The sequence below is a fragment of the Alligator mississippiensis genome, chromosome 5 (assembly GCF_030867095.1).
Source record: "Alligator mississippiensis isolate rAllMis1 chromosome 5, rAllMis1, whole genome shotgun sequence".
Lineage (NCBI taxonomy): Eukaryota > Metazoa > Chordata > Crocodylia > Alligatoridae > Alligator > Alligator mississippiensis.
Genome location: NC_081828.1, coordinates 128221446 through 128240170, shown reverse-complemented (window position 1 = coordinate 128240170; position 18725 = coordinate 128221446). Strand labels below are relative to the sequence as shown.

The following is an 18725-nucleotide window of genomic DNA, read 5'->3' as shown; positions in this document are numbered from 1 at the left end:
TTTTTCATAAGCAAGGAGTGCCTTACAACTGTAGCTATAGTGTGATGAAAGTTCTACTTTTAGTTAGAGGTAAAATAAAAACTGTAAAATTTAAAGAGAAACCATGATGTCATGATATTGTCAGATACTGTAAAGACAGGTATTATGCTACATATTGATTTCCAAATACTACCCCCTTGAAATCTGGGGGAAAAAATAATAATCATTTGCACTTTACTTTGTAGTGTTTGTAAACATAAGAAGAAACTTTCAGTTTAACTAAGGGCACAAACAATTGTTATCGCTGAAAAAGACTGGTGCTTGATGTTCTTACCTTAGGTATGTCCCATATAAGAAGAACACTGACATCATTACTCCATTTAAAAGAAAGATCACAGCAACATAAAAAGAAGCAGGGTCTCCTAATCCTAGGAAACAAACAGCAATTAATACATACATTGACCAAAATAAACTAACAAGACAAGGTCTATCATATTATATGCTTATCTATTCTAACGAACACATCAGCATAACAGCACATATACAGAAAGGAGCAAAGCAAAAGAGTTAAATTTTCTGACTGCTTATTATCACCAAGCTCACCAGGAGAGTCAGTAAGAGGAATGTACCCCCAACAATAAGAGAAACACAATCATAACCCTCTGTTTGCGTCTCCTGCACACAGAGTACTATTACTGGGCAGAGAAAGCCTATTTTCTACTGTAGTATCTGTATGTTATCTTTATTTTCTATTTTTTCCCCAATTTTAGATCAGGTAACTCAGCCAACCCAGACAGACATGTTTCCAACACCGAAGTCCACTTTCCTGTGATCAAGATAGGCAGAAAACAACTTTATCTCACTTTAACCCATTTTAAGAAGATGCTTTCACCTTCATCATACTGCTTCTCAGTTTCCCCTCTTGTTCATACTGGTTGTGTCACACTAACAGATAAAGGGAAAACACTTCAAAATAAAAAAAGCAGTACTGTAAAACCACATAAGACAGTAGGGCATGTCACGAGTAAGTGTAGCACTGACAATACTTTCAGACTTCATTTCAAGTTTATCTTATCCCTTTAAACAGTTGTATGGTGATCCCTTTTCTTCTTAAACCTTCTCAAAATCACTATTCTTTCTCTTACCCTTTAAGCCAAAGTTCTCCTTCCATTATTTTATAAGGAGCCTTGAGATCCTCCACCAATACCTACTCACCTACTCTAATGATCCTGGTATTTCTATGCCCCTTATTCTTCTGTTCCTCAGTATGCACATCATCTCTTTATAAACTTCCCACCTTCCCAAAATGACTTGCAATACAGGCAGCCCATATTCACTATTCAAAGATTAACAAGGAAAAGATGACATATGGGTCTGCAAAAGTTATTATGTGCTGAAAAACTGTTAGGTGGAGGGGTTACCCAATATAGAATGAGAAACCATCAATATTCTATCATTAAAAGCCAGGACCTTCTGTCAAATGAAAACAGCCGAGATTCTGAATAGAGTACTTAAACTCTTTATGTAGATTAGAAACAGTGAAATATTAAGATTGCTTCAATCCTTTAAAGTAAGTGACAAAATGAAATATAATTCTACAACATATTTGTATTTATGTGCGTAAAAGACATCTTTCATTACAAAAATCAACAGAATGTTCCATTGGCAATGATTTTTTTTATGACAGTATCTAGTTTACAAGCTAACAGTTGGGACATGTCTCCAGATTTGTAATAGCACAGAGTAGAAGTATGAACATCCAAGCTTGGCAATAAATCACAACAGATGTGAAGTCCTCACATCCAGTCAGGTTCCTCTTTAAAAGTCTGAATACCCAGAAAATTAGCTGCAAAAGGATTCTCCCAGCGGTATCATTGCAGAAGAAAGTATTAAAAGCTCCTTTCTGAGGCCTCTTGAAACAAGTTTTGGCACGGGGTGGTATGCAAAGGGAAGATCAGATATTAATTCTGAAGTTGTTTTGAATAAGGCACTCCAGGGGAATTGCTATAAAAAAAAAATTAAACAACTGCAAAATTATGTATACGGCACTTCAGGCTTTAGAAGAAACAAACTCAGAGGTGTCAAAATCATCTTAGTCTACCCCTGCATCTCCTTCCTAAAATGAAAGTTCTGTGCTGTAACTAAAACACAAGGAGCAGAATCGCACCTTTAAAAACTCCTCCTCCATGTTTTTCACACATTGCAGATTTGCTAAAACATAGGCATGTAAAAATGAAAATGAGCCAATAATAAAACACCTGAACATCAATGCTTCTGAAATGTACAAAACCAGAAATATATGCTTGGATGGATGTGGTGGGGGGATAGTAACCCTACCTTCACAGCTTTCAATAGGTCTAAGCCCTTCTCCTCTGTTTACAGTCCAGCATGTCTTGGTCTGAATACCAAGAAAATCCATTACTGCTATGTATATGCGGTACCAGCTGGCTAGGACCACCTGTGTAGAAAACAGGATTTCAATTTTCTAACATGAAAATTTGTCTGTGATTAATATAATGCCCCAAAGAGCCTTTCATAGCATTCTACCAGTTTCTGACAATTTAAGATGTCTTCAAGGCTCTAAACTTTAACCTTTTATAAACCTAAGCAGTTTAGAAAATGATTCATTCATTTGGGAAATGATTCATAATGTAGCCCTACTAATCGGCACAGACTGAACATTATCCCTGCTTAAGTGTAGGAGTCTATTTATCCCATCAACCTAAAGTATTCAAAACCATGGAGAAATGTGATATATTTGAACATTTTATGTTAGGAGCTCTTAGCAGATATCCGAGAAGGTTACAAATATTACTCATAAGGCATAAAGAAAACAATAATGCTTACCCCACTAACTATCTACCCAGACACTTACAAAGTGATAGTTAACACACAGCTCAGTTATTGATAAAATGTGCATCTATGTGGCCATGATGAACTCTGTGGTCTGTTTGGAACACAGTGAGAAACAGAACAGGATAAGATACCTCCTGGACTGATGAGAGCAGTGGCAATGGCCTGAATCATGAGATTGCACCTCTAAGGTAAGCCGAATTTTCTAAGCAATGAGTTCAGAATGTGACATAAGACCACACTTCCACAAAGCCACCTTCCATCCAATTTAATACATTTTGTAGGGAGTAATGAATTGAGTCTGAACACCTGATATCAGAAGTATTACCTTTATTTTAGAGATGGAGAAAATGAGAGAGAAACATGCTTTGATCACTCTCACACAAGAACCTAGCTGACCTAAAATACCATATTTTCTTGCATACAAACACACCCCCAAGTAAAATATACACTTTGTTCTGGAAGACAAAATGTAGAAAAAAAGTTTTCCAGAGTCATGATGTTATCTCCTGGGATGTTACACTTCCTGGACACTTTGGGCGTATCCAGATGAGTGCGCACGTGCTCGTTGTGGTGTCTCAAACCAGTTTGAGGCTGTGCACCATGTACAGACCACAGGTCAGGCTGCGCCATGCCACCATGAGGCTGTGCTGCAGCACACATGGCCCAGCTGGATGCTGCTGCCACAGGGAGTGGCAGGGGCAGGCGTGTGGTGGTCCCCTTCAAGCCCCACCAACCTACACACAGTACATCCCCCTCCACATCCTACCCACAACCCCCACATGAACCACCCCCTCCCCACCCCAGACACACATACCCCTACCCCCCTACGCCCCGGTCCTGCAACCCCCTCCCCAGCAAACCCCCGCCCCTCTATCTCACAATCTGCATGCCCAGCTGCCAGACAGGATAAGACCTCCCGACAGGAGTTGTGGCTGCAAGGGCAGCTGTCCCCACATCCTGGTTAGCCTAGTGGTATGGGGGAACTCTGATTTTTCTATGATAAAAAACCAAAAGCAAACACCAAAGCAAATAGATATTTAGAATTTATTTTATTATGGTTATAGAGGCACAGGTAGGCTTCCAAACTGCTTTAAAATTGTAAATATATCAATAAAACGTTGCCCAACGTATCTCTCTCGTGCTCTCTCTCTCTATATAGAGTGGTGTTTTGTTTTAATCATGGAAGAACACAGATTTGGGGGTATTTTAAAGAGTAAATTTGAGATTTTTGGGGTTTTTTTTTCAAATCAGAGAACTTGCCATTTTTATGCTAGTGAGGCAAGTAGCAGGACCCAGGCAGAGGAACCTGCCCAGGGCTGGCACCAGGGACCCAGCTGGAGGGCAAGGGCAAATGAGGTGGCTGACTTCCTGGCCATTTGGGGCCAGAAGGACACACTTTGACAGTTTAAAGTAGGCCATCACACTGAGAACATCTTCCAGGTGATAGCTGCCCAGACGGCAGGGCAGGGGCACACATGGTAGCAGTGCCGCACAATGACCAATTGTGCAGCCACAGCCCATTAGCAGCTGGCCCAGAACTGGCTGTGCTGCAGTGCTCATGCCACAGCCCAGGCAGCTGTGCAGTCCCTAGCTAGGTCTTGCATGCACGTAGCCACTGGGCTGCAGGCCCAAGGGGGCAGATGCTGTCACATGTGGCAGCAGGTCATAGTCAGACAGCAGTCCCTGCTGCCAGACTGCTGCAGGGGCCACTCCAGGTAACAGCTGCTGCAGCAGCCCAGCTGGCATAGTTTCCCCATGTGTCAACTGGCCGGGCCTCAGAAGCTCCTGAGAGCAAGTAGCCCTGAGCTGCTCGCCAGGGTAGCTTTCTATACTACTGGGGCCTGCACATGTGCTGGCCCCAACCTTCAGTTCCCCCTGGCTGCAGCTCCGGGAGTAGCTGGACAGGTTCAAGTTGTCCCTAGTGGCACAACTTGCCCCACACCAAAGTGCATGTTCAGGCATGCGTGCCCCAGCACAAATCTCCAGTACAAATTTGTGCCGCTGCTATTTGAGCTGCTGCAAACACATGTGCCTGCATGTGTGGACGTGCCCTTTTGTTTTCAGGACTATCTTATGAGGCAACAGGAACTTCATGGCATGGCAGAAGATGCCTACTGCCTCACCAGATTGTCTCCTGGGATGCCACAGTTCCTAGACACACTGTGTTCCCAAGACTTACTCTATTTAACACATGATTAGGCCCCAGACCGTTGAAGAGGCAACATAAAAACTTACTGAGCCTAACAAGTGGCAGCCATCTTGGCCGCTACATGGCATACAAGGTGTCTCCAGGCATCTTCTTCCTCAGCGAATAAAACAGCTTCCCTGCTTAATACACACACCCAAATTTTTTGGGAGGAGAGGAAAGGTGTATATTATATGCAAGAAGATATGGTAAAACCCACCGTACCTTTGACTTAGATCTGTACTTGAACCACAAAGCCATCCTTTTCCTATTTCCATAACAAAACAGCTAACCTGACTAGAAGAAAAAAAGTGCATTAATAACAGACCTGAGATTCATATCAATGAGACCAGTGATGCAATAGAGACAATTGGGGAAAAAGCATTATTCACAGGAAGAAAAACCCTGCCCTCCCTTTAAATCAGTGCAAGTTTTGCCAGTGGAAACACATGCAGGCCAGATAACCCTCATGTTTCCTTTCTTACTCTGCCATGAACACCCAGAAGAAAAAAATCAACTTAAAATTCTGAAGTAAATGTTTCCTCTTTTCAGCATAGGAGTTGTGCAAATATTAGTTTCTGTAGGATACATCTACATCACACAATTATGTCATCAGGCACTCTGCATTTGGTCCCCACACGCTACCTGCCAAACCAGAAGTAGTTGAGCCACCTTCATGCAGCATTGCACACATCCTAACAGGTGCCGCAAAGAAGCATCAAGCCCAGAGAAAACAATACGATAATTATACTAGATGTAGTTCTTATGGAGAGCATCCATATGAACATACCCTACCTACCAAGTCAGACATTTATTAAAGACCTGGTGATGCGCAAAAGCAAGCAACATCAGCCTCACACTTTTTGAACGAAGGCAAAAAACGAACAGGAGAAAAATAAAAGTAGATTGCAACTACAGAGTAAGAAAAATTAAGATATGAAAAATGCCAGTTTGACTGCCACCTGCTTGCTGTGGATCAGGTAAACGCCAGTTGCAAACAAATCACAATGTGCAGGACAGCTTCAGAAAGAGAGGACAACAGAATACAGTACTTAAGCTTAGTGTTATTAATGACTGCATATTTCAGGGAAGATTTCTTTCTGTACAACATACAAGCACTTACATTTTAAAACAAATATTAAAGTTAAGTTAACCAGGAATTTCTTTCACTGGTACAGGCATTTCTTTCAAAACATAACTTACCTCTGGGTAAAGGTTGAACCTTTTTAATGTGTTAATCACCAGAGGGTGTTCAGTTAACTTGTCATTCATCATCTCCCATACTCCATTCAAAAAAGATGGTGCCTCAATAACAGTCTTGAAATAGGAATAATAAAGACCCTACAGGGAGGACAAAATTTCAGTGATTAATCAAACAGTACCTTCTAATATACTGTGCTATTATGCAAGAGCCTTTCTTTTAAGTGAAATTCTGTATAACAACACTAAGACAGCTTCTAGGTTTCACTGTGTTAATACTACTTTGAAACATCCAAAAAAAACCAAAAAAACAAAAAAAACTTTTCTCAAAAGAAGTCTAGAACGTTATGAAACAGCTTATTTAAAATACCCTATTTAGCTAAAACACTTTTTGTAAACAAAGATGCTCTCATTTTTAGATTGCAGGTAATACCAGATTAAGTTTATGCTTCCTTACAGGTCCCAAACAGCAATGTAGTATACAAAATGTTTTCCAATTTTTGGTACAGAATAAGACTGCAGTACCAGGGAAAGTTAGCTATGAGTTAATTTCCACTTCTGATTTGTATTTAATTATGTAACAATATTAAACTTAAAATACCTTTTATATAAGTCTTAAGTTTTATAAATGTTATAGTACCATGCATTTAAAAGTAAAAAACCTTGACGAGCCAATAAAAATGATGTTCATGTTCACCTTCAGTTTATAAATCAGTCAACATACTGGTACCTCAAAATCATCATATAATATAAAGATACTTAAAGCTTTCTTTTTCTTGCCTCACCATTTTTGCTCATTGTGAAATTTAGGAAGTTACACAATCATTCTGGTGCACGCAAAAGCATCCAGGCTAAATACCACTTTGTTTAAATAGTTGAGAAATAGAAAAAAAATCTAACCATTTCAGTACGAAAAGCCATTTCTCTTTCCAGTGTCGAGAGATGAGAAAAGTGACGGTCATTTTCAAAAATAGTTGTTATGTGGTACCTGCAAAAAAGATTAATAAATAAATAGAGTCTCAAAAATTAAACTGAAGTTTACAAACCTGTATCAATATATACAAACCAAGAACTCCTTGGTACACATTTTCACATCAGAAAACACCAGAGATCTAATGCAGCTGTAATTCAGTCTGGTTTCATACATCTGATTAGATTCCAGTCTCCTTTATTCACAAAATCCTTTTTAAGTGTGTTAATTGAAAAATATATAAATGCAAATTTATAAGCATCTCTCTTTCAATACTCCAATAAAAGAAATGCAGAAACTTAAAAATCAAAGTTAAGTGCTATTGAAATCAGCACATTTGTCTTTCAGGAAAGAAAATAGTAAAGTATGCCTGCCAAATCAATTAATGGAATGGATTAAAAAAATTAGGCAGACACTGAAATGAATATGGAAGTATTCTGTGTCAATTATAGATTAGTATAAAAATATGAAAAGATAAGTTTATCAACAAATAAAGATACAGGTCTTGAAAATCCCTTTTGATTGGGTAAATATTATGACTTCTGCCAGTATGCTATGTAGGGCTGGAAGAGTGCTGGCCCCATACAGGGAAGGAAATGAGAGAAAAGGAACAAAGTAGGCCAAACATCAGTGTTCTTGTGTTGTGGGGTGAGAAGGCTGCAGAAAACGCTTTACAGTTCTAAAAGTGTTGTTGTTTTGGGCTTTCTTTTTTGAACGTGGTGCTGATGGCAACAGAACAGCTAAAGCTGCTACTTCCCTTCCTAACTAGAACTACTGCACCCTGTTTTTTTCTTTTAAATACAATTATTGCTCTTAGGAGGGAATGGGTTGAGTTGGAAGATGGAGCATATGGATCATTAGATATATCAGAAGCAGTTATCTATATTTTTAAGGTGTACATCCTGCCTTATGCAAAAGGCTCAGAGAGGCTTGTAATAAGCAAACAACCCACAGGAAACACCCCAAACACCACCCAGGAAACCAGAGGTCTACCTGTGCACAAAGAAGAGGAAAGACTGAATTTCTGCAATAGAAATGGAAAGGAATGCAAAATCCAGGCATTCCTTTCTTGGGCAAAATTTAAAGGTGAACCTAAAGGATAACTGGAGGGCCCTGAAAATCAATTGAGATTTTTCCCCTACCATTCAGTGAAAATGACCATCTTTGGGAACATAGTCCAGCAGCAGGTGTCTGTCACCCATATAGTGGAAATGCCACTTGATCAAAAAGTTTTGGAGAAATATTATAAGCCCAGGAAAAAAAACAAAAAAGGGGATTCCTGTGAAGAGGAAGGTTCTCCTTTGAAAGAAAAGTATAGAGATAACAAATAAGTCTATCACATCTGTAACTTATTCAAATGAGATAATTCAAGTTGTTTTAAAAATGAATGAGAAATATTACTACAATATTGATATCAAACAAAAAGTAACCTTACCAGTGTAAAACTCCTGCAAGAGCAGCTGTAAGGAGGAAAGACAAAAAAAAAAAGGAAGAAAGAATTTAGTGACAACACTGTTAAGCAGTCCAATTTAAATATTGTTATCAGGATTTAGACATACTGTACAGAAGCATGTTTCTCTCTGGTACACAGAAATAAGGCACAAGATGCTCCTGTTCTACCATGCTCCCACTCACCTATCTAGGCTACCAGAAAAACCAGTGCCAGACAGCAACTGCCACCACCAAATTACAAGAGCACATGCACACCCACACTTTCTGGCCACTCTACCTGGCCACACTCAACAACTGTCACAAGAGCATAAAGTGTACCCTGGGAAAGCACCTGCTGCTGAAGGAAGTGTGGCAACCATCAGAAGACTCAGTAAGTATCTAGCCTCACTTTCTATCAGATGCCAAAAAGTGGCTGTTAAATAGAAATATAGCCTCAACTCTGACATGGCACACTTCAAAATATAGCAACATGGCAACACAAGTCATTCACTTACAGACACTGTACTATTGGTGTTTTGTACTGTATAAAATCCAGAGAAAAAACAGAAAAATGAATAATTAAAAGGAAATTCTAAGCATAAACAATATCTGTGTATAATGTTAAAGAAAAAAAACTATCTAAAATTACAAGTCTGCCTAGGACTAAAAATTGTACATTTACCTTTCCCCTCCCCCCCAGCAAACAAAACATAGCTGAAATGCATCTGTGCCAGTAAGTACACACTGCTTTTGAAAAAGTTTTCTTAAATAAAAATCCTTATTTTAGAGTCACAGAGTAATTTATACAATTATAAATTGTATTTCTCCCCTACCCTGAAGATTGCAAATCAACCCCTGTTCTTTTCAGTCACTGGTCCTTTAAAAAAAGGACAATAAAGAGGATGGAGAGCATAATTCATACTATGCTCTTAAATGTAATACATTTGAGATTTATACAAGCACATCTGGAATTGGCTACATACAAAAATTATTCAGCATAACAGAACCCACATTACATTCAATGTCATGCTCTAGAATCATAGAAACATAGGGTTAGGAAGGACCTCAGGAGATCATCTAGTCCAACCCCCCTGCTCAAAGCAGGACTTAACTAGATCATCCCAGCCAAGCTTTGTCTAGCTGGGTTCCCCCCAAAGATGGAGCTTCCACCACCTCTCTGGGTAACCCGTTCCAGTGTTCTACTACCCTCCTAGTGAGAAAATTCTTATTATTATCTAACCTAAACTTCACTTGCTGCAACTCGAGACCGTTGCTCCTTGTTCTGTCATCTGACATCACTGAGAACAGTCTAACTCCATCCTCTTTCGAACCCCCTTTCGGGTAGTTGAAGACTGCTATTAAGTCTCCTCTCAGTCTCCTTTTCTCTAGACTAAACAAGCTCAGTTCCCCCAGTCTTTCCACACACGTCATGTCCCCCAGCCCCTTCATTTGTGTTGCCCTCTGCTGGACTCTCCCCAATTTGTCTACATCCTTTCTGTAGTGAGAGGCCCAAAACTGAACACAGTACTCCAGATGTGGCCTCACACGTGCTGAATAGAGGGTAATAATTATGTACTTTCCGACCTACTGGCAACACACCTACCAACGCAGCCTAGTATGCCATTGGCCTTCTTGGCAAAAAGGGCACACTGCTGGCTCATATTCAGCTTACTGTTCACTGTAACCCCCAGGTCCTCTGACACCCCCAGTGCCAAAGGTTTTTGTACTGATGATGTTTACATGCGATCTTGTGACAAGGTTGAAACTTTCGATGGCAAGAAAAGGCAATAAAAGCTGAACACAGCTCTGGGTAATCATATTAGCTGTGTCAGCAACATAAGAGCTAATATTTAATTCATCAACTTTAGGTTTGAGTTAAATGTGCTTAAAGAAAGGAGCTGTTCAAACCCTCTTCTGGATATCCCTTCAGTCTGTTTGCAGGGTCAAGTTTTTCGCTATTTCATATTTGGAAACTTTTTAGGTTCTCTCCACAACCACGAGAAATAATGTTTAATAAGAAAGCTTACGTACTGAAACACAATTACATGACAAAAGTAGATTCTGTTACAAATTCTGTAATGCAGCAGACTACAAAGAGTTAGACCCACTAACTTTAAAAAAAAGCCCCTTTACCTAACATGCCTACAAATGATAAATATGAAAAGATTCATATAATTAAAGACAACCTGTAATTTTTTCACAATGCATTAAATATGTAGGATCATTTTGACTGCATACATATTAAAAGCAAAGGACTGAAATCACATTTGACTTCATTAAGAATAGCATCTATATTTCATAAGGCAGCAATATTTTAAAATGTGTTCTTTCATTGTGTAGAAGTTCTACTGAAATTAGTTTCTGAAGTTAATGTATTATTGGTATTAACTGAGGATACATTCAATTAAGTTGGTTCTTACAGAAATTTCTTAGAGATTTTTATAAAGCTTCAAATGTGCCACTCTTCATTATATGCATGTAAAAAGAGTAATTTCTACTGTGTTACAATCTTTCCTTAGTATTTACAGATCAAGAAATAACAGGAGAAATTCTGGTCTGGACTAGCCAGAGTCTGGAATAATTTCACTGACTTTAGTGTAAGTCTGGACAAATTTAATAGATGTAAATGGAAAACATATGCTCTTATTTGGAATATATACCTAAAGCCCTTTTACACACATGCTTGACCTTAGAACAACTATTCATTTGCTTAAGAAAACTCACATACTTAAATATAATATACTGACACATGTCCCCCCTTGGATGTGGCCCAATTATGGTGCAAAATGCAACTGTAATTTCAGATTTTATTGTTTTGCCTCTGGATTTTATCCTATATAAACAATCTATTTCAAGAAGACCTAAGTGATATACTAGAAACAGTCTACTAGAAAAAAGCACAAAACAGTTTTGTGACTGAAATATGATAAATGAAAGAAGCCATTCTTATATAGTCATATTATATTAAACTGATCTGTCAAGAGAATAGCAAAGGCTAAGATGTCATCATGACAATCAATAAAACTTTAGAGTGGATGCATCTATACAAGATGTTACCGTGCAGTAGTTACTGTGCATTTATTTAGTACTTGTATTAGTGAGTACTAAATAAAAGCGCAATAACCGGAGCTACTGTGCAGTAGGGCCAGCTAACATCTTTTAGGTGACACAGTGCATATTAGCACTGTCCATGCTGTGATATGCTACTGCGCAGTATTTTTCAGCTACTGCATAGTTAGCATCTCGTGTAGATATACCAAGTAGGTAATTTACGCCTTTACAGATTCTAGAAATATAGTATACTGCAATTCTGTCTTTAAATGTAATGGAAAGAATAAGGGCTCCCCTACAACTGATGCTAAACCTATATTTAGGAAAGATTCTAATATTTTCCATAAGCTGCATTCCCAAAAAGCAAACTAAAAGTAGCAATCAGTTTTTTTAAAAGCAAGAATGACTAAAGCTGTCGGCTGGTAAGCACTCAAATCTAGAAATTTCAGAGGGAAAATATTCTTCTAGGGGAAAGAACTAAACAAACACAGCACACTATTTCCAGTTAAAGTGTTTTATAATTTGAAAGTAGGTCCTTAAAGATTACTGTAGCCAAAGCAGTTGTCAGGTATTTGTATAAAGCAGATGTTGATGCAACCAGAAATATTTACAGTGGCATGGATATTTTATAAGAATAAATAAGTATAGCAATTACACCTCAAAATTCAATTGTCTGCCTGTCCTGTTGTCATGACAAATTTCAGCTCTAAATATTACATGCTGCCTGCCTAATCTCCTCTGAAGTTTCAGTGGAACAAAGTATTCTTAATCCCTGATGTAATGGTTGTTTCAAGTTGTTATGTTTTTTACATAGTTGTTATGTTTCAGTTTGAGAGGATCCTGCACGTCAGTGGCCACATGTACACATCTGCTTTACTGCGGAATAGACTAGCTGCAGAGTAAAGCATCACCATCCACACATGCAACAGTATTAGGTCACAGTATACAAATTTATATCACAGTAAAATAGTACTTTCGGAGACAGTTCTATTTTATGCGGGGTATAAATTACAGCGATTAAACACACGTGTAGATGCTGACCACAGGTGTAAATTGCACCCAGTCAGCTCAGCCAGCCAGGGGGCAGACTCCTGCCTGCCTCCTAGCCTGCCACCTAGACACATGGCCCCATACTTTCAGCACCCTCGTGCCCCAGCCAGCCCCTCCCTCCAGTACCCAACAACACCACCCAGAGCAAGCGGCTGAGTGGCCCTGGTGTAAACTGCTCTGCCCCGGCTCAAACTGTTGCTGTCCCATGTACATGCTGTGCCCAGGAGTAGTTTATTCCAGCTCAAACTGCTCCGAGTTTATTGTTTCACATTAATTGCACGTGTAAGATGCACCCAGTCAGGAGTAAAGCAATTCCTGGAGACTTCACTTTTGGATTAGATTTTAATAGGATACAATTTTTTAGCTGGTATTGCAGGGGCTAGGCTTTTGCATATCCTACTTTCCACATATTTAAGCTTGCCCACTGGCCTCTTGCTTCCCATTGTCCATCCTATCCCCTTGGCCACTGGTTGCAACAGAACTGTTTCTTATGAGGTTTTCAGTTTGACTAATTATCTCTTTGAGATCAAGAAGAATTTCTTCTTGTTGGACATCCTCAGAGTAAGATTTAACTGGTTCTTGTATTAGGGAAATATAACTATTAGATCACCCCAACATCCAGCTTGGGTAAAAGCTGAAGAGAACTTCCAGCGATAAAACAGAACCAGGAACTAGTGCCCAGGCTGTTGCCTATGAAAGCTTATACCTCTCTGAACAAATTAGCCTCCAAAACAATAAGCACACATCTAATTTGAGAAGGGCCTGATTTCTCCAGATCAGATATCCAGATCAGGGCTGTCCAAGTTCTAAGCCTGGGAGTTGCACGCCACACAGACTGCACCAGATGAGTCATGGGCCTCCAGGCTGCATGCTGTACACACACTCCCCTCTGCTGCTCTGCATGTCCATGCAGACACACACACACCCACCACTGCATCAGACATACCCCCACTGCTGCATTGCACAGGTGGGATTCTCCCATCTCCCGCTACAACATGGAGCCCGCTCTCCCCCCCATCCCTGCCTACAGATGCCTCCCCCTCCCTACACCTTTGCCTTGTGGAAATGCAAGCCACCATGTGGTTTGGACTTGCCCTCAGTTCCCTGCACTGCCACATTGACCTGCCCCCTGAGCAGAGGCAGGAAAAGGTAGCTGGAGGGGAAGGGAAGCCCAGAAACTGTTGCAGCCAGAGCAATGGGAGAAGCAGTGGCTAGGTGTGAGCCCAGAAGCCACAATTTAACCTTCACAGGCCACCAGTTGGACAACCCTGCCCCAGACCATTTACACACATCACTCTTCCAACTTGCACTGCTGTTCCTCTGTCAGTAGGTGAGAGTGAAAGCATATCATCTAGCCAGCTTGTCCCTAGAATAACCTGAAACAGCTCTACATACGCAACCCTACTGCCTGGGAAAAAGCATTAGCACATTTTATTCCAAATACTTTGGAGGGACTTGACTTGTACAGAAGGCTCTCTCCCAGAGCAAATGAGACACTTACAGTCTAAGGTGCCACCCTGCCCTGCCTTCTGCCTGACTTCAGACTAACACAGCAAACTACCTCTTTCTATTTGTGCCAATAGCAAGAACAGATCTGTGGTATTTGCAAAAATCAAGGTTTCTTCTCAACCTTCATAGTTTCTGGCCCTACTCAAGAGTGGGTACAGGAAGAATCAGATTAAAAAGGGGCTATACCAAGTTATGCCTTCCCAGTGTTTATAGTTTGAGGTGCACCAATACATTGGTCCATATCATATCGGCACCAATAAAAGGAAAATGGACATTATCAGCAATCGGCTTTTTTTGGCTGATGTGGCTGATAATGTCACTGATAAATGCCGCGTGCATGCGCGCAGCAACATCACACAAAGGGCCAGCCTGGCAGCTTGGACAGCAGCGTCTGGCTGGTAAGTCTGTTTGGGAGGGGGAAGGCAGATTGAGACCCTCACAGTGAGGGAGTAGGTGGGGCTGCGGAAGGGGCAGATGCTGCCCAGCCAGAGCGGGGCAGGGCAGGGCGTGGGATGGAGCCACAAGCAGTTTTTCCAGGAGGCATAGGAGAGGGGTAGCTTCCACCACTGCACACAGCCCTGGGGGAGGCAAGGGAAGGTGTGTGCCCCCAGATCTGTGCACAAGGCAAGGGCTGGGCTAGGGCTGCACTCGCGGCAGGAGCACTGGAAGGGGGCTACGGTAAATTCTCAGGTGGCTGTAGCCCCCTCCGTAGCCCCTCTACAGTGTCACTGCCCGACCCAAGCACAGCCCCAGCCCAGCACCCCCACCGGGAAGGGCCCAGCGCTGCCTCCCGGGCCCAGCCCACAGCAACAGCCCATCCTTGCCCCATGAGCAGATCTAGGGGGCACATGCCCCCCATACCACCTGCTGGGGTACACGCAGTGACAGGAGCTGCCTCGCCCCCTCCCCATGCCCCCCCGGATGAGCCACGTGCAGCTCCATCCCACACCCCAGCTGGGCAGTGCCTGCCCCTGCCCCACTCCCTCCTTCACCGCAGGGGCCTCGAGCTGCACCCCCTACACCCCTTCCCTCCAACAGGCTTACCAGCCAGATGCTGCACTCCAAGCTGCAGGGCTGCATATCGGCAATCTGATTCGTATTGGTTAATATGGCTCATTAATAATTGACCCAAAAAATCTTTATTGGTGCACCCCTAGTTATAGTATACTTTTTACATTCATCCCACACATCTGTTATTCACCTCCACCTACCCTGCACAAGGATAAATATAAAGACTCATGAGTGGTAAATCATCTTATTTTAGTAGAAACTATCATTTTACAGGTAATATTAGTACACATCTGTCTGGTGAGACAACAGATTTGTGACCAGCTTGCTGACCATCTGCAAATGGCTTTAGAGCCCAATTCTTGAATGACAGTCACTTCTGTACTTATACTATGTGAAGTTCATATCTAACAATCCTGACTGAATGTGAAGTGGGTTTCCTCCTGATATATGTTAATATATTAAGAGATGCATCTTGGTAAGATTAAAAAAATAGTCTGGATTATATCCAGCAAAATACGTAATTGTCACAAAAATACACAAATACACCGCATAATTGTTGTCAAAAGTATTAAAAAAAGTTTAAATAAATTAGGAAAAATATCAATGCAATTTTGTTAATTTGATGTTCATTTAAGAGAATCTGTACTGTGATGAATCTATGTACAACTATCCGGTAATGCAGTCAGCACACAAACATTACCAGCTTCTAGGGATTATTACTGGAACTCCATGCAATCATTGCAAGCTAAACATGTGTTAGAAGTTATTTATGAAATAGTTACTGCTATTTGGGAGAAATAAAATTCCATTAAACCATATGCAGGCATTATTCTAGAACACAGGAGTAAAATTTCCAGATTTTAAATAGCCAACCCAAGTAAGAGACTTTTTACTATTCAATTAGATTTCTCTAGTTTAAAATATATTCTCTTTTACCACATCATCATATGTGGATTGCCAAAACATTCCCTGTTGTTACTTACACAACACTGCTTCAGGCTTCAAAAAAGAACTATGCACATCAAGTAGTATTATATACGTCCCTGGTACGTTACATATAACCATTAACTGGTTAAATTGTGCAATAAATTTAGACTGGCCACAAATGCAAAGTAATTATCACACCATAAATATGACTAATCCGACTATAAAATAAACCAAACAACTATAAAGTTAATGCTTGAAAATGTGTAACAAACTCTATAGCTGGTTTCTATCCAGCTTGAATTTGAATGTGTAGCAGGGCCCTTACACTACATTTATGACAGGTACCACGTATGACATTTTAAACTGTTGCCATTTGTTAATGTTTGTGTAAATTATAAAATAAATTAAAAGGTCTCCGTTTGTCCAAATCTTAGTCCTCTGTATGACAAATACATAGCATTCCTATTTTAGATAAACTGATCTAAAGCCACGTCCTCTGTATTTGGTATTACTGAACCTGTGAAGATCACAGGGCAAGAGGCACAGGACAGGGAAATTTTCTAGTGATAAGGAACAAATACTAGTCACATGAACATACTTATTTTGATACTTGTAAAAATTTTACCTTCAGCTTAACTCTTATTGTCCAATGTTTATCAATCCAATGTTTATCACAGTTGGAGCCAACCTTTTTGGCAGGTGTGCCACAAATTAGCTCCACATCCACCCCAAGTGGCACTCTGATCCCTTTCCTTTCCTGATTTGCTGCCCTGCTTTCTGCCCTATCTACCACTATCTCCCCTTCCCCAACCTGCTGTGCATCACACATAGAGGTTACCCACACCACCAGTGGCACCCATTCCGCAGGCTGGCAACCGCCAATTTAGTATTTCCTGATACACATGTGCAACACAACAGGCACTCTCATACTTACTCCGCATATGCATACTACCTCATTTTCAAAACGACATTGCCAATACGTTCAAATCAAGTACAGTACAGGAGCAGCAGGGCCCAGCAGAAAATGAAGGTATTATTTATTAAGGACGCTACCATCACCATTTTTTACCCCCGAAGCCAAGTTGCTCCACTTAATTTACTACTGTCGGTACAATTTGCACCTCCTTTGGACCAGCAGGAGTAAGGCAAGTGTGATGGATGAAAGGCAGAAATAATATCGATTGAAATAACAATCAGTCATTTACATTTACCTTCTATAATACAAAATATTATTCAGTGCCCAATATTAGTGTTTGAATGAATGTGAAGGCACATTAACCATTCAAATCTGTAGAGAAATTTTTCCAGCCGGTTTTCCTCCTTACCAAAGACCAAAGCAACCCAGATCTTGCTGTCCGCCTTGACGACGAAGGCCTTTTGGTCTTGGACAAACCCTGGGAAAAGAAAACAACTCTGAGCACCAATGGTGAGGTTTTAACATGCACCCAGTGACAGGCAGTGTTTTATTTCTCAGCCCAGGGTGAAAAAAAACCCAGGGAAACTGGGAGAAGGGAGGAGTCAGGGCAATACACTCAGGCTTAAAAGAAATCCAGGTGGCCACCCAACATGCCTCCGAGGGGGGGGGCTCCCGAGCTCAGAGGATCAAGTGTCCAAAAAGGAATACCTCAAACCAAAGCAAGGGGTCAAAGGGCTTTCTAGCCATCAGCCCTCCAGTCGGAGCACTCGTTTCTAACGCCCAGGGCAGGTTCACAGGAGATGGCTACACCCCACACAGCACATACCCGGCTTCTTGGCTGCGGGGTGAGATCAGCCCCGTGCCTGGGGGGTTATTTCCTGGCTGCCCCCAGGCTGAGGCGGCGCCGGGCGGGGGCGCAGTGGCCTGACCCCGACACCCCGCAAGCGGGAGGGGAGACTGCGCTGCCCCCCCACGAGTCCCGACGGCGGCGGGAGCCGGGACTGAAGTAGGGGGAGGCTGCCCCCGGCGGCGCTCACCTCGCACCCGAGCCCCGCAGTCGCGGAGCAGCCCCGCTGCGCAGGCCCCCAGCACATGGCGCAGCCGCTCGGCCAAGGCGGCCGGGCCGGCTCTGCGGGGCTCGCCGCAGGCGCCCTTCCTGCCGCCGCCCGCCTTCCGCATGGGGCCGGGCGAGGGTGGGGGCTGGGGGCCTGACGCGGCCTTGAGCGGCGACTCCTTGTATCGGGCTCGGGTCTGCACGGGCATCTCCGCGCCGGCAGCCGGGCCCGGGCGGGTCGGGGCACACGGAACTGGCGGGCGACGGGGACGCGGCGGCCGCTGCCCCGCCCCGGCCGCGACGTGCGGGAGGGGGTGGGGCCACACGCCACGCCCCCGCCCAACAGCCCCCGCCAACTGCAGCGATGGAACGCGGCACCCAACGGTCACCGCCCCTCCCCCCGCCACGTGCTGCCCCTCAGAACCTCGCCCCTTTCCCGCCAGCCCGTATGCACTTAATGGCCCCCGTGACGGGGGTGGGAGGGGTTCTAGCGCTACTTGGTGGGCTTTGGACCACATCCAGTGTTGCTGAGTCCGTTTATAAGAAATCCACTTAAAATAAGCGGAATTGGGCTTGTTAGGTTTTT

At 42.2% G+C, this 18725-nt stretch overlaps 1 protein-coding gene across 3 annotated transcripts in view; it reads right to left on the bottom strand.

Annotated features, from left to right (window-relative positions):
• DPY19L1 (dpy-19 like C-mannosyltransferase 1) overlaps nt 1-18430 on the bottom strand; it is a 97469-nt gene extending 79039 nt beyond the window's left edge. Inside the window, exons 1-7 of one of the 3 annotated variants that reach the window (XR_009462542.1) lie at nt 18123-18430; nt 17495-17563; nt 8626-8650; nt 7121-7208; nt 6224-6361; nt 2317-2437; nt 314-407 (exon numbers count right to left, since the gene is read on the bottom strand). Coding sequence is in view for 2 of the 3 variants with exons in the window: in XM_059728688.1 (XP_059584671.1) it covers nt 314-407; nt 2317-2437; nt 6224-6361; nt 7121-7208; nt 8626-8650; nt 17495-17563; nt 18123-18348 (761 nt within the window). In the remaining variant the exon portion in view is untranslated. The remainder of the gene's footprint in view (nt 1-313; nt 408-2316; nt 2438-6223; nt 6362-7120; nt 7209-8625; nt 8651-17494; nt 17564-18122) is intronic. The other 2 variants (XM_059728688.1, XM_006269102.3) reach the window with 2 other exon arrangements.
• Between the last annotated feature and the right edge of the window lie 295 nt (nt 18431-18725).